Source organism: Erythrolamprus reginae, chromosome 1 (genome assembly GCF_031021105.1).
Source record: "Erythrolamprus reginae isolate rEryReg1 chromosome 1, rEryReg1.hap1, whole genome shotgun sequence".
NCBI classification, from domain to species: Eukaryota; Metazoa; Chordata; class Lepidosauria; order Squamata; family Dipsadidae; genus Erythrolamprus; species Erythrolamprus reginae.
In genome coordinates this window covers 422,446,699-422,459,953 of record NC_091950.1, presented here as the reverse complement: position 1 = coordinate 422,459,953, position 13,255 = coordinate 422,446,699, and the positions used below count along the sequence as shown (strand labels likewise).

At 43.8% G+C, this 13,255-nt stretch overlaps 1 protein-coding gene and 1 long non-coding RNA gene across 3 annotated transcripts in view; one reads left to right on the top strand and one right to left on the bottom strand.

Moving 5' to 3' along the window:
• PIGL (phosphatidylinositol glycan anchor biosynthesis class L) overlaps positions 1-7,664 on the top strand; it is a 32,827-nt gene extending 25,163 nt beyond the window's left edge. The window contains exons 6-7 of one of the 2 annotated variants that reach the window (XM_070742828.1): positions 656-789; positions 7,499-7,664. In XM_070742828.1, the coding sequence (XP_070598929.1) occupies positions 656-789; positions 7,499-7,591 (227 nt within the window). In that variant the 3' untranslated portion in view covers positions 7,592-7,664. Of the gene's footprint in view, positions 1-655; positions 790-3,601; positions 5,120-7,498 lie in introns of those variants that run through there. The other variant, XM_070742820.1, reaches the window with a different exon arrangement.
• A 3,872-nt stretch (positions 7,665-11,536) lies between these two features.
• On the bottom strand, positions 11,537-12,537 carry LOC139158058 (uncharacterized). Its single transcript, XR_011557598.1, has 2 exons — positions 11,748-12,537; positions 11,537-11,650 (listed from the first exon to the last, which is right to left on the bottom strand). It is a non-coding gene; the product is annotated as an uncharacterized lncRNA (long non-coding RNA).
• Between the last annotated feature and the right edge of the window lie 718 nt (positions 12,538-13,255).

Here is a 13,255-nt window from a genome sequence, read left to right as displayed (position 1 = left end):
AAGGAACGTCACAGCTCCTTTTTGCCTCTAGGCCCAACCCAGGACCACTACAAGGCAGTTAATATATTTATAGCCGACAACTATATTCTGTATGTGTTAAAATGTTTTCAGCTGGAATTTTAAAATTAAGGGAGACTAGGATGGTCCCATTTCGGCCTTATTAGGCCTCATCAGCTAGCCACACCCCTTTCTTTTACTGGGATTCGATCTGATGAACTCGATTCAGATCGAATAGCTCTAACTGCTAGTTCTCTGCTTTACAATGCAGAGTTCACCAGATCGAATCCCAGTAAAAGAAAGGGGTGTGGCTAGCTGATGAGGCCTAATAAGGCCGAAATGGGACCATCCTAGTCTCCCTTAATTTTAAAATTCCAGCTGAAAACATTTTAACATATATATATATATATATATATATATATATATATATATATATATATATATATAGAGAGAGAGAGAGAGAGAGAGAGAGAGAGAGAGAGAGAGAGAGAGAGAGAGAGAGAGAGAGAGAGAGAGAGAGAGAGAGAGAGAGAGACAGACAGACAGACAGACAGATAAATAGATAAATAAGAGCTTGCTGAGACTTGCTCTGGAAAAATCAGACGAGAGGACAAAAACAGGTGTTGGATATCAGCCACTGTTTGTGTTTCTCACACAGGTTGTCGCTTCCTCGTCCTTGAGACTGTGAATATTTTCCGGAAATACATTTCCATTTGGGATGCTCCGCTCAGCAGCTACGAAAACCAGGACGTTCTCCTTATAACGACGGAAAATGAAGCAGAACTGGCCCAGGTACATTTATGACGTCTTGCTTTGCCATCCAGAAAATCCCCAGCAGTTGGTCTCCATACCCAGGATGTTAATAAGGGAGGATACAGTTAGCCCTCGACTTACAACGGTCTGTTTAGGGACTGTTTGGAGTTACGTTGCGACTTCCGATCGCTTTTCACAGTTATGACATTTTCAGCATCACTGTGGTCACATGATCAAAATTCAGATGCTGGGCAACTGGTTCATACGTACGACGGTTGCAGGACAAGGAACGCTGCCCTGATTATTATTATTATTATTATTATTATTATTATTATTATTATTATTATTTATTGGATTTGTATGCCGCCCCTCTCTGCAGACTCGGGGCGGATTGTTAAGTGAATCCTTGCAGATGATCAATCAGGGTTCAGGTTGTTAAGCAAATCAGACTTTTCATACTGCGCAAGTGAAAATTGCTGAAATCTCACACATGCGTCTTCCCATAAGATTCCACTTGTTGTGCATATGATAAAGACGGCAGGCCTTCTCTGGCACCCACACCAGAGACCCAAAGCTGTGCGGCCAACTCCAATTTTACTACTGGTTCAGCAATCCAGAGAAGAATTTAGGGGTAGTGATTTCTGACAGTCTCAAAATGGGTGAGCAGTGTGGTCGGGCGGTAGGAAAAGCAAGTAGGATGCTTGGCTGCATAGCTAGAGGTATAACAAGCAGGAAGAGGGAGATTGTGATCCCTCTGTATAGAGTGCTGGTGAGACCACATTTGGAATACTGTGTCCAGTTCTGGAGACCTCACCTACAAAAAGAGATGGATCAAATTGGGTCCAAAGACGGGCTACAAGAATGGTGGAAGGTCTTAAGCATAAAACGTATCAAGAAAGACTTCATGGACTCCATCTGTAGAGTCTGGAGGACAGAAGGAAAAGGGGGGACATGATCGAAACATTTAAATACATTAAAGGGTTAAATAAGGTCCAGGAGGGAAGTGTTTTTAATAGGAAAGTGAACACAAGAACAAGGGGACACAATCTGAAGTTAGTTGGGGGAAAGATCAAAAGCAACATGAGAAAATATTATTTTACTGAAAGAGTAGTAGATCCTTGGAACAAACTTCCAGCAGACATGGTTGGTAAATCCACAGTCACTGAATTGAAACATGCCTGGGATAAACATATATCCATTGTAAGATAAAATACAGAAAATAGTATAAGGGCAGACTAGATGGACCATGAGGTCTTTTTCTGCCATCAGTCTTCTATGTTTCTATCCTGATCCGTACCCCTAGGAACCTGCTACTGATCCTGGGACACTGCAACTATCATAAGTACACGCCAGTTGCCAAGCCTCTGAATTTTGATCACGTGGCACTGAGGTTGTGTGAAAAACGCTCACTTTTTTCAGGTGTAACTTTGGTCATTCAGTGAACTGTTGTAAGTTTAGGAATACCTGAAAGTGCAAAGTTATGCACATCGGGGCAAAGAACCCCAATTATACCTACCAAATGATGGGGACCAAACTTTCTGAGAAAACGCAAGAATGGGATCTTGGGTTTTTGGTGGACAGCTCAATGAAGATGTCAACCCAGTGCACAGCAGCAGTAAAAAAAAAGCAAATTCCATGCTTGGTCTGATTAGGAAGGGAATTGAAAATAGGTCTGCAAGTGTTGCATTGCCTCTGTACAAATCGATGGTGAGACCACACTTGGAGTCCTGTGTACAGTTCTGGTCACACCTCAAGAAGGATGGATAGATAGATAGATAGATAGATAGATAGATAGATAGATAGATAGATAGATAGATAGATAGATAGATAGATAGATTAGATAGATAGATTGATTAGATAGATAGATAGATAGATAGATTAGATAGATAGATAGATAGATAAATTAGATAGATAGATAGATAGAGATAGATAGATAGATTAGATAGATTAGATAGATAGATAGATTAGATAGATAGATAGATAGATAAATTAGATAGATAGATAGATAGATTGATTAGATAGATAGATTGATTAGATAGATAGATTAGATAGATAGATAGATAGATAGATAGATAGAGATAGATAGATAGATTAGATAGATTAGATAGATAGATAGATTAGATAGATAGATAGATAGATAGATAGATAAATTAGATAGATAGATAGATAGAGATAGAGATAGATTAGATAGATAGATAGATAGATAGATAGATAGATAGATAGATAGATAGATAGATAGATTAGATAGATAAGATAGGTGGATGGGTAGATGGATAGAATGACGGTGTTTAAGGGGGGACTTGATTGATGTGCATAAAATCATGCATGGGATAGAAAAGGTGGATAGAGAAAAATTCTTGTTTATATCACATAATAATAGGACGAGGGGGCCCTCCCTAAAGCTCACAGGTAAGAAAGTGAGGATAAATAAAGGGAAATATTTCATCACCCAGGGGGTTGTTGGTTTTATGGAATTCACTTCCAGAAGAGGTCGTGACAGCTGTCAGCCTGGAGACCTTCAAGGCAGGATTAGATAGATTCAGGGATGGCAAGTGTATCATAGGTGGTTATTGAAACGGATGTCCAAGTGCCGCCTCTATGTTGGTTGAGGCAGGCAGGATTCCCTTGGGTCCCATTTGTTGGGGGTCAAGGGAAAGGGAGGGTCTTGCCTTCTCTTTCTGCTCAAGATCCCCAAGGACAATTGATGGGCCACTGTGGGACACAAAATGCTGGACTCGATGGGCTTTGGCCCGATTCAGCATGGCTCTTCTTATGTTTTTATGTATTCATGCTTTCACCCACAGCATTGTTCTCCTTGCTAAAATCTAAACTCTGTCTCTTCTCTTTCCAGAGGGCAATGTGGTGTCACCACAGCCAGCTGCTCTGGTTCCGCCGTCTGTACGTTCAGTTCTCCCGCTACATGGTGATCAACTCACTGCGTTTCCTCTAATGGGGAAGAGATTGAGGATGAAGTGGAGACAGGAGAGGAAAAAGGGAGGAAGCTGTGACTCTCTGGGTCCCTACCAAGGGGACCATTCTAGCGGGACCAAGAGGAAGGGCCTTCTCTGTGGTGGCTCCTTCCTACAGAACGTCATCCTTCGCAGAGAAAAAACAGGAAATAAGATAATAACAACAGAGTTGTAAAGGACCTTGGAGATCTTCTAGTCCAACCCCCTGCTTGGGCAAGAAACCCTACATTACTTCAGACAAATGGTTATCTAACATCTTGTTAAAAACTTGCAATGTTGGAGCATTCACAACTCCTGGAGGCAAGTAGTTCCACTGATTAATTGTTCTCACTGTCGGGAATTTTCTCCTTAGTTCTAAGTTGCTTCTCTCCTTGTTTAGTTTCCACCCATTGCTTCTTGTTCTACCCTCAGGTGCTTTGGAGAATAGATTGACTCCCTCTTCTTTATGGCAACCCCTGAGATACTGGAACACTGCTATCCTGTCTCCCCTGGTCCTTCTTTTCCTTAAACTAGCCATGCCCAGTTCCTGAAACCGTTCTTCATATGTTTTAGCCTCCAGTCCCTTAATCCTCTTGGTTGCTCTTCTCTGCACTTTTTCTAGAGTCTCAACATTTTTTTTGCATCGTGGCAATCAAAACTGGATGCAAATATTCCAAGTGTGGCCTTACCAAGGCCTTATAAAGTGGTATTAACACGTCATGTGATCTTGATTCTATCCCTTTGATGCAGCCTAGAACTGTGTTGGCTTTTTTGGCAGCTGCTGCACACGGCCGGCTCCTATTTCAATGGTTGTCCACTAGGACTCCAAGATCCCTCTCACAGTTGCTACTATTGAGCAAGGTACCACATATACTCTACCTGTGCATTTTGTTCTTCTTGCCTAAATGTAGAACCTGACTTTTTTTCACCCTTGAATTTCATTTGGTTAGGTAGCATCCAATATTCAATTCTTATGTTCTTATGTTCCGTCAAGATCCTTCTGGTATTAAACCTTTCCTTCTTTTTCAATAGATGCAAGAGACATTGATATGTACTTTAAAATTGGACTGGCTTTCTTAAAACCTCTTTTTCTTGATTTATTCAACGCTTTCTTTTACTTATCTATACAGTAATTACAAATATTGGATATAAGGAAATGAGCTGCAGAAAATATATCTAGTTCATAATCCCAATACAGATCTAACGTCCATCCGTCCCCTCCTTTCTTCCTTTTACTCCTTTATTTTCCTTTCTTTTTATTCTTTCTTTTGTATGTTTGTATGTTCATAGACGTTTTGTTTAATTGCCTTAGTATATTGTCAAAGTATATTGTATATCTTCTGTAACTTGGAATGTTTTTATTGTCTATCGCAATTATTTATTGTAAATATAAAAAAAGAGCCTTCTGTATCCTGAGCCTATCTTCTGGAGTGTTGGCTATTCCTGCTAGTTTGGTGTTATCTGCAAATTTGATGAGATAATAATAATAATAATAATAATAATAATAATAATAATACTTTATTAGATTTGTATGCTACCCCTCTCCATTCCCCATCTATCCCCTCGTCCAAGTCATTAAGATGTTGAAGAGTCCTGGACCTAAAGCAGAACCTTGGGTTCTCCACTGCATATATCCCTCCGTGTAGATGTAGTTCCATTGAGCACTACACATTGAGTGCGGTTGGTTAAGCAGTTTTGAATCGATCTGGTGGTGTTGCTATCCATCCCACATTTTTCTACTTTATCTAGTAGTAGGTTATGGTCTACTTTATCAAATGCCTTACTGAAATCCAAGTAAATTAAAGCGACAGCATTCCTCTGGTCCACTAATACAGTGGTCCCTCGATTTACGCGTTGCTCGATTAGCGCGAAACGCTGCAATGCGGTTTTTCAAAAAATATTAATTAAAAAATAAGTCCGCGTTTTTTTCCCTACACCGCGGTTTTTCCCGCCCGATGACGGGGAGGACTATTATATACAAAGTTATTATATAATTCTTGTTCCCACAATTGTTTTCCATCCTTGATATCATATATTGTTGTTCTTCATGGCGGCCGCCGCCGGCGCCCGGCCGGGATTGCCAACCTTTCCGCCGCTGCCTCTCTTAAGCTCGCCTGGGGGCGGTTGGGGGGTCGGGCCCCGCGTCTCCTGGAGGGTGGCGGCGCAGCAGCCTGCCTCCCCCGCGCTTTACTGCGGCCGCATTGGGGCGGCGACCTGAGGGGGCGCCGCGAGCGGGTTGCGGAGCGGCGGCAGCAACTCCTGAAGGGGGCTCCCGCGCGAGCCAGCCGGGAAATCCTCGCGCCTTCCGCCCGCTCTCCCGACAGGCACTAAACTTCCAACTTCTCCCCGGCGCCGGCCGTGCAATCCAACATGGCAGGGAGCGGAGGCGCGGGCGAGACCAAACGCCGCGGAAAGCAGAGGGGAGGACGCGGGGTCGAGGCGCCCCGGGCCTGCCAGCCCGCGTCGCCGCTTCTCGGCCCGGCGCCCCTCGGGTTGGACTCTCTTTCAGCCGCCGCCGGTCCGGAGAGCGTAGGCGAGGCGGCCCGCGGTTCAGCTTCGGCGCTGGTCCCAGTTGGCGAACTCGGGAGTCGTGACTTTATTTGGAACTGCTTCTAAAGAGTGAGAAAGATTCTCTCCCTCTTCCAAAGGCAAAGAAAGGCCATTCTGATGGCAGTTCTCCTCCCAATTTTCCTTTGGTTCTGCTGTACTGCCACCATCCACATCCTCCAGTTTGTTGTTCTCATGGCGCTCTGGCAATTCTCCATTCCTTTCGTCCTTCAGAGCTTTTAAGAATGACGGTGAGCGGGGCGAATCGGGCGGGCGGGGGGTAGCGGCAAGGAGCCCGGAAAAATCACCATTGCATTGCCAGCCTCCGAATTTGCGTCGCTCCACCTTCTGCGCATGTGCGGCCAGGGCGCGCATGCACAGGTTTTTTACTTCCGCATCCAGTATAACGCGGAAATCGGTTAGCGCGGGAGGTCTTGGAACGTAACCCCCGCGCTAACCGAGGGATCACTGTATTGTCACTTTGTCAAAGAATGCAACAAGATTAGTCTGGCGTGATGTGTTTTGAGCAAACCCATGTTGGCTTTTGGTTATTACTGTACTTTGTTTGTTTCTAGGTGTTCATTGGTTCGTTGCTTATCTTGTCCAGATTCTTATAATAATAATAATAATAATAATAATAATAATAATAATAATAATAATTATTATTATTATTTATTAGATTTGTATGCCGCCCCTCTCCGCAGACTCGGGGCGGCTCACAATAACAATATGACAATGTAACAAATCTAATACAGTGGTACCTCGACATACGAGTTTAATTCGTGCCGACCTCGTATGTCGATCAATTCGTATCTCGAACCAATGCATTTTTCATGCCGAGATAACTGGAAAAAATGGAATTCTTGCGCCACCTAGTGGACGCTCGGCTCTTATCCCGAATTTGAGCTCGGGTGTTGAACAGAAATTTTGCTAACGTCTCAGCTCGTAACTTGGAATACTCGCATGTGGAGCAGCTCGTAGCTAGAGGTACTACTGTATTTAAAAAAACATCTAAAAACCCCATCATTAAACCCATACAACACAAGCATACCATACATAAAACTATATAAGCCTGGGGGAGGTATCTCAGTTCCCCCATGCCTGGTGATATAGGTGGGTCTTAAGCAATTTAGGAAAGAGAAGGAGGGTGGGTGCAGTTCTGTTCTCTGGGGGGAGTTGATTCCAGAGGGCAGCGGCCACCACAGAGGAGGCTCTCCCCTGGGGCCCGCCAGATGACATTGCTTAGTCAACAGGATCCAGAGATGGCCAACGTGGGATCTTATCGGCTGCTCGGATTCGTGCAGCAGAAGACGGTTCTGGAGGTATTCTGGTCCGATGCCATGTAGGACTTTATAGGTAATTACCAACACTTTCCTGGTATTGAGGTCAGGCTGATAGGTCTGTAGTTTCCTGGATCTGTTTTCCCCCACCCCCTTTTTTTGAAGATGGGAACTACATCAGCTCTTTTCCAGTCCTCTGGCAATTCCCAACTACAGTGTTTATTTTGCACAAGGATGGGTGAAATATCCCACCCCCACACCTCTTCAAAATGAATCCAAATAAAGGACAAACGTTTTTAAAATACTTGTTTTTTATTATTATTTTTTATTTTTTCCAAAACAAGAGTTTTCTCAAAAAGTGAGAAGTGTCGTTTCGGACAAAACAACTTTAGAAATAGCATCCATACCTAAATGCTTAAAACCCCCAAACTGAAATTAAACTAACTTTAGGCATTCACACGATACACAAAAACACCCAACCCACCCCACCCCGCAGGACAAACCAAGTTTCTTAACAATGGGCAGTTCTGGCCTACAAGGTTAGGCACGGATCGAATGAAAAACGTCATACAAAGAGGCCCCTAGAGAAATTATTCTAAGCACCATAATGGATCAGTGCCTCCTTCAATTTTTTTTAAATCTGAGAATTCATTTGTCTCTTTTTTTAAAAAAAAAATATGGAGATCTTCTCCCAATCTTCAGGCTGCCTTAACTAAGCAAGGATCTCTGTTAGATGGGATCTCCTGCTTCTATTGCGGGAGAAATCTCCTTGCCTAAAAAATACACTTTGGAAGTTTGTGTACAGAACAGCTTATCTCGGTCAACACAAATAGTCTGTTTCTCTCGCCCATGGTTTTATCAGCCAACCTAGCAATCCTTCCCGTTGTCTCCTTGTCTCAATGAGTTCTCGGAATCATAGAATCCAAGGGCTGAAAGGGACCCTGGAGGTCTGCTACATTAAATAATCAAGACAAATTATTAGGAGGTTCACAAAGAACAACCAGACCTATGGCCTATGTTCCGTTGTTTTAAATAGGCTGCAATTATATTCTGTACAGGTATAGAAGAACAGGTGGTACCCCTGGCTTAAGGAGGGAATGAAGGGGAGGGAGGGAGGAAAGAAGCAATTTGGGAGGATACAGCAAAGGGAGGGAAGGAAGAGAAGGAAGGAATTTGGGAGAAGGATGCAGCTAGGGAAGGAAGGAAGGAAAACACTTCCCTCCTGGACCTTATTTAACCCATTTAAATATGTTAAGGGGTTAAATGAGGTTCAGGAGGGAAGTGTTTTTAATAGGAAAGTGAACACAAGAACAAGGGGGCACAATCTGAAGTTAGTTGGGGGAAAGATCAAAGGCAACGTGAGAAAATATTATTTCACTGAAAGAGTAGTAGATGCCGGGAACAAACTTCCAGAAGACGTGGTTGCTAAATCCACAGTCACTGAATTTAAACATGCCTGGGATAAACATATATCCATCCTAAGATAAAATACAGGAAATAGTATAAGGGCAGACTAGATGGACCATGAGGTCTTTTTCTGCCGTCAATCTTCTATGTTTCTAAGGAAAGGAATTAGGGAGAAGAATACAGCAAAGGGAAGGAAAGAAGGTATTAGGGAGGATACAGCAAGGGAAAGAAAGGGAAGGAAGGAAAAAGAAGGAATGAATGAATTAGGGAGAAGGATACAGCAAGGGGAGGGAGGGAGGAAGGAAAGCAAGTATACAGCTAATCCTCAATGTACAACCAGTAGCAGGTTCCTACTGGTACGATTGCCGCCATCACATCAGTAGCAAAAATTGAGCTGCGCGCACAGCTCCGTGACTCCAGCATGTGTGCGCGGGTCCGAGATTTCGCTTTGATTCTGCGCATGTTCAGGAAGCAAAATCTCATGAGGGGATGGGCGCATGCAAGATTTTGGCTTTTTTTTTTTTTTGCTTCTGTGCATGCGTGGAAGCAAAAATAGTCACCAAACTCTCTCATATACGCGTCTCCTCATAAGATTTTGTTTCCTGAGCATGTGCAGAAGCAAAATCTCGCTCGGAAACGTGCCTGCCGGACATACGGAGCTGCGCATGCAATGCACCGCAGCGGTGGGAGTGGCAACCCCTCCCTGCGTACGACCCTAGTTCTGCGGCCAGAATTTCTGTCGCTGAGGAAAGACACTTGGTTCAACAAGTTTCGCCTTACTGTACAACTTTTTTTCAACCACTGTTGCTAAGTGAATCACTGCAGTTGTGAAGCTAGGAACGGGGGTTGTTAAGCAGACCAGGCTGACTTGTGGAGTTCACTTTTCGGAAGGGATCACAAAAAGGGATCCCTCCCTTCCCCCCCCACCCCCGGTCAATAATCCATGTACTCACAGCAGCAAAATTGAGTTTTGCACAAAATTGGAAAAAAGAAAATATGCCAACAGAACAGATGATAATCAGAAAGATACAGTGGTACCTCTACCTAAAAACGCCTCTACTTACGAACTTCTCTAGATAAGAACCGAGTATTCAAGATTTTTTCCCCTCTTCTCAAGAACCATTTTCCACTTACAAACCCGAGCCTCCAAAACTGTAACCGGAAAAGGCAGGGAGAAGCCTCCGTGGGGCCTCTCTAGGAATCTCCTGGGAGGAAACAGGGCCGAAAAAGGCAAGGAGAAGCCTCTGTGGGGTCTCTGTAGGAATCTCCTGGGAGGAAACAGGGCCGGAAAAGGCAAGGAGAAGCCTCCGTGGGGCCTCTCTAGGAATCTCCTGGGAGGAAACAGGGCCGAAAAAGGCAAGGAGAAGCCTCCGTGGGGCCTCTCTAGGAATCTCCTGGGAGGAAACAGGGCCGGAAAAGGCAAGGAGAAGCCTCTGTGGGGTCTCTGTAGGAATCTCCTGGGAGGAAACAGGGCCGGAAAAGGTGGGGAGAAGCCTCCGTGGGGCCTCTCTAGGAATCTCCTGGGAGGAAACAGGGCCGGAAAAGGCGGGGAGAAGCCTCCGTGGGGCCTCTCTAGGAATCTCCTGGGAGGAAACAGGGCCAGAAAAGGTGGGGAGAAGCATCTGTGAGGCCTCTCTAGGAATCTCCTGGGAGGAAACAGGGCCAGAAAAGGAGCGGAGAAGCCTCCGTGGGGCCTCTCTAGGAATCTCCTGGGAGGAAACGGCCAGAAAAGGTGGGGAGAAGCTTCCATGGGGCCTCTCTAGGAATCTCCTAAGAAGAAACAGGGCTGGAAAAGGCAGGGAGAAGCCTCTGTGGGCCTCTCTAGGAATCTCCTGGGAGGAAACAGGGCCGGAAAAGGTGGGGAGAAGTCTCTGTGGGTCCCCTCTAGGAATCTCCTGGGAGGAAACAGGGCCAGAAAAGGTGGGGAGAAGCCTCCGTGGGTCCCCTCTAGGAATCTCCTGGGAGGAAACAGGGCCTCCACCCTCCCTGTGCTTTCCCAAATCGCACGCATTATTTGCTTTTACATTGATTCCTATGTGAAAAATTGCTTCTTCTTATAAACTTTTCTACTTAAGAACCTGGTCCTGGAACTAATTAAGTTCGTAAGTAGAGGTGCCACTGTACTAGAATGCACAAAAATGAATAAAATTGCAGAATAAACAGGGAAATGAATATTATACCATGTGGGGAAAATTATACACATGGATAGAGAAAAAAATGGAAATAAAATAACCAGAAAAAAAGAAAAGAGGACAATGTAGAAAGGGAAATGTAAAAACAACTTTATTTCAAAATGTACAAGTTTCCATAAACTTTTTGCATGGTGCATTGTATGATGTGTCTTCTTTTTCTATGTGTTCGTTTATGCTTCATGTTTCAAAAAATTCAATTAAAAAAGTTTTTAAAAACCCAAAAAGGGATCGCGTGTTCCAGGTGCGGATTGCCATTACCGCCACTATCAGTGCTCTGTGCGCGCAGCTTCGGTCCTCTTGCATGCACGCACGTCTCAGCATGTTTTTGCTTCCGCGCATGGGGTAAAATCTTGCGAGAGTGCACGCAAGATTTCAGCATGTTTTTTCTGCTTCCGCACATGCGCAGTAGCAAAAAATTGGTATTAGATGGATAGATTAACAGAGTTGGAAGGAGTTTGTGAGTGAGCCTTGTCAGTCTCGGGACATGTGCTAGGTCCTTCAGTTTATCCTAGGTTAGGGAGGCTGTCTTATTTATTTATTTTTATTTATTGGATTTTTATGCCGCCCCTCTCTGTGGGAGGGAAGGGAAGCCGAGAGTGATGAAGACATTGAGGTGGGAATACCAGAGGGGGCTGATGTGACCATGAGAAGTCCCTGTCAGATAATGAGGAAAATGTATCAGGAGGCGAATGGTTAGATCTTGCAGAAGGGCTAAAGAAGAGAAGAGAGTCAGGGTAAAAAGGACCCCGTTTCCCCCAAATAAGTCACCCCCGAAAGTAAGACATAGAGGTTTCGTTTCGCAGCATTCCCGAACAGAACATATCTAACACTGCTGTCCATAACTCAATCTGTATAGTCTGGAGGACAGAAGGAAAAGGGGGGACATGATCGAAACATTTAAATATGTTAAAGGGTTAAATAAGGTTCAGGAGGGAAGTGTTTTTAATAGGAAAGTGAACACAAGAACCAGGGGACACAATCTGAAGTTAGTTGGGGGAAAGATCATAAGCAACGTGAGAAAAAATTATTTGACTGAAAGAGCAGTAGATCCTTGGAACAAACTTCCAGCAGACGTGGTTGGTAAATCCACAGGAACTGAACTGAAACATGCCTGGGATAAATATATATCCATCCTAAGATAAAATACAGAAAATATTATAAGGGCAGACTAGATGGACCAGGAGGTCTTTTTCTGCCGTCAGACATCTATGTTTCTATGTTTCTAACTTGCATCCCAAAACGATGCATCAATCAGATTTAAAACACATGCAACACGCATCCAACACGTGGCTGTGTCTTTGGATGCGTTTTTGCTGCAGCAGGATCGCACCCTACCATATACCGTAGTTTTAAATACGGTAGGGAATCTGCTGCGTCTTTCGGATCAAGAATTGACATGTCAATTCTTGGAACAGGTCAGAAAGACGCGTACGGTATAAAACACGCTCCGGCGACACTGTTGCCTCTAAGCTGCTATTTCTCTTCTTCATTGAAAAAAAAATAAGACATCCCCTGAAAATAAGACGTTGCACATCTTTGGGAGCAAAAATTAATATAAGATGGTGTCTTATTTTCGGGGAAACAGGGTATGTATTCTACATGAATAGCTCTGTGGATTCCAGATTTAAACGATGTTGCATTTGCTGAAATGAAGCTGACGCCACATTGTTGAACTTATTATTAAGCCGGGAAGCATGAACTTAAAGTAGTGATTTATAGTCCCTTATCTCAGAGCAGCCAAGGATTGGAATGTTAGGAATGCCGTCCAGAACAGTGTTTTTAAGCCGATAGAAAATTGCTTCAGTGTGTATGTTTTGCATTTCTGCCTTGCTAAGGTTTCATATCTCTAAACTGGTGTGAATAAATAAAAGACTACTACTGTATTTCAAGGTGGAGTTTTAAGAGTTTTGGACAAAATAAGTATCCGTGTCCAGAACAGAAGGGACCTTGTAGGTCTTGTACAAGGAGACCTCACTTACAAAAAGATATGGATCAAATTGAGCGGGTCCAAAGACGGGCTACAAGAATGATGGAAGGTCTTAAGCATAAAACGTTATCAGGAAAGACTTCATGAACTCAATCTGTAGAGTCTGGAGGACAGAAGGGAAAGGGGGGACAGGATCGAAACATT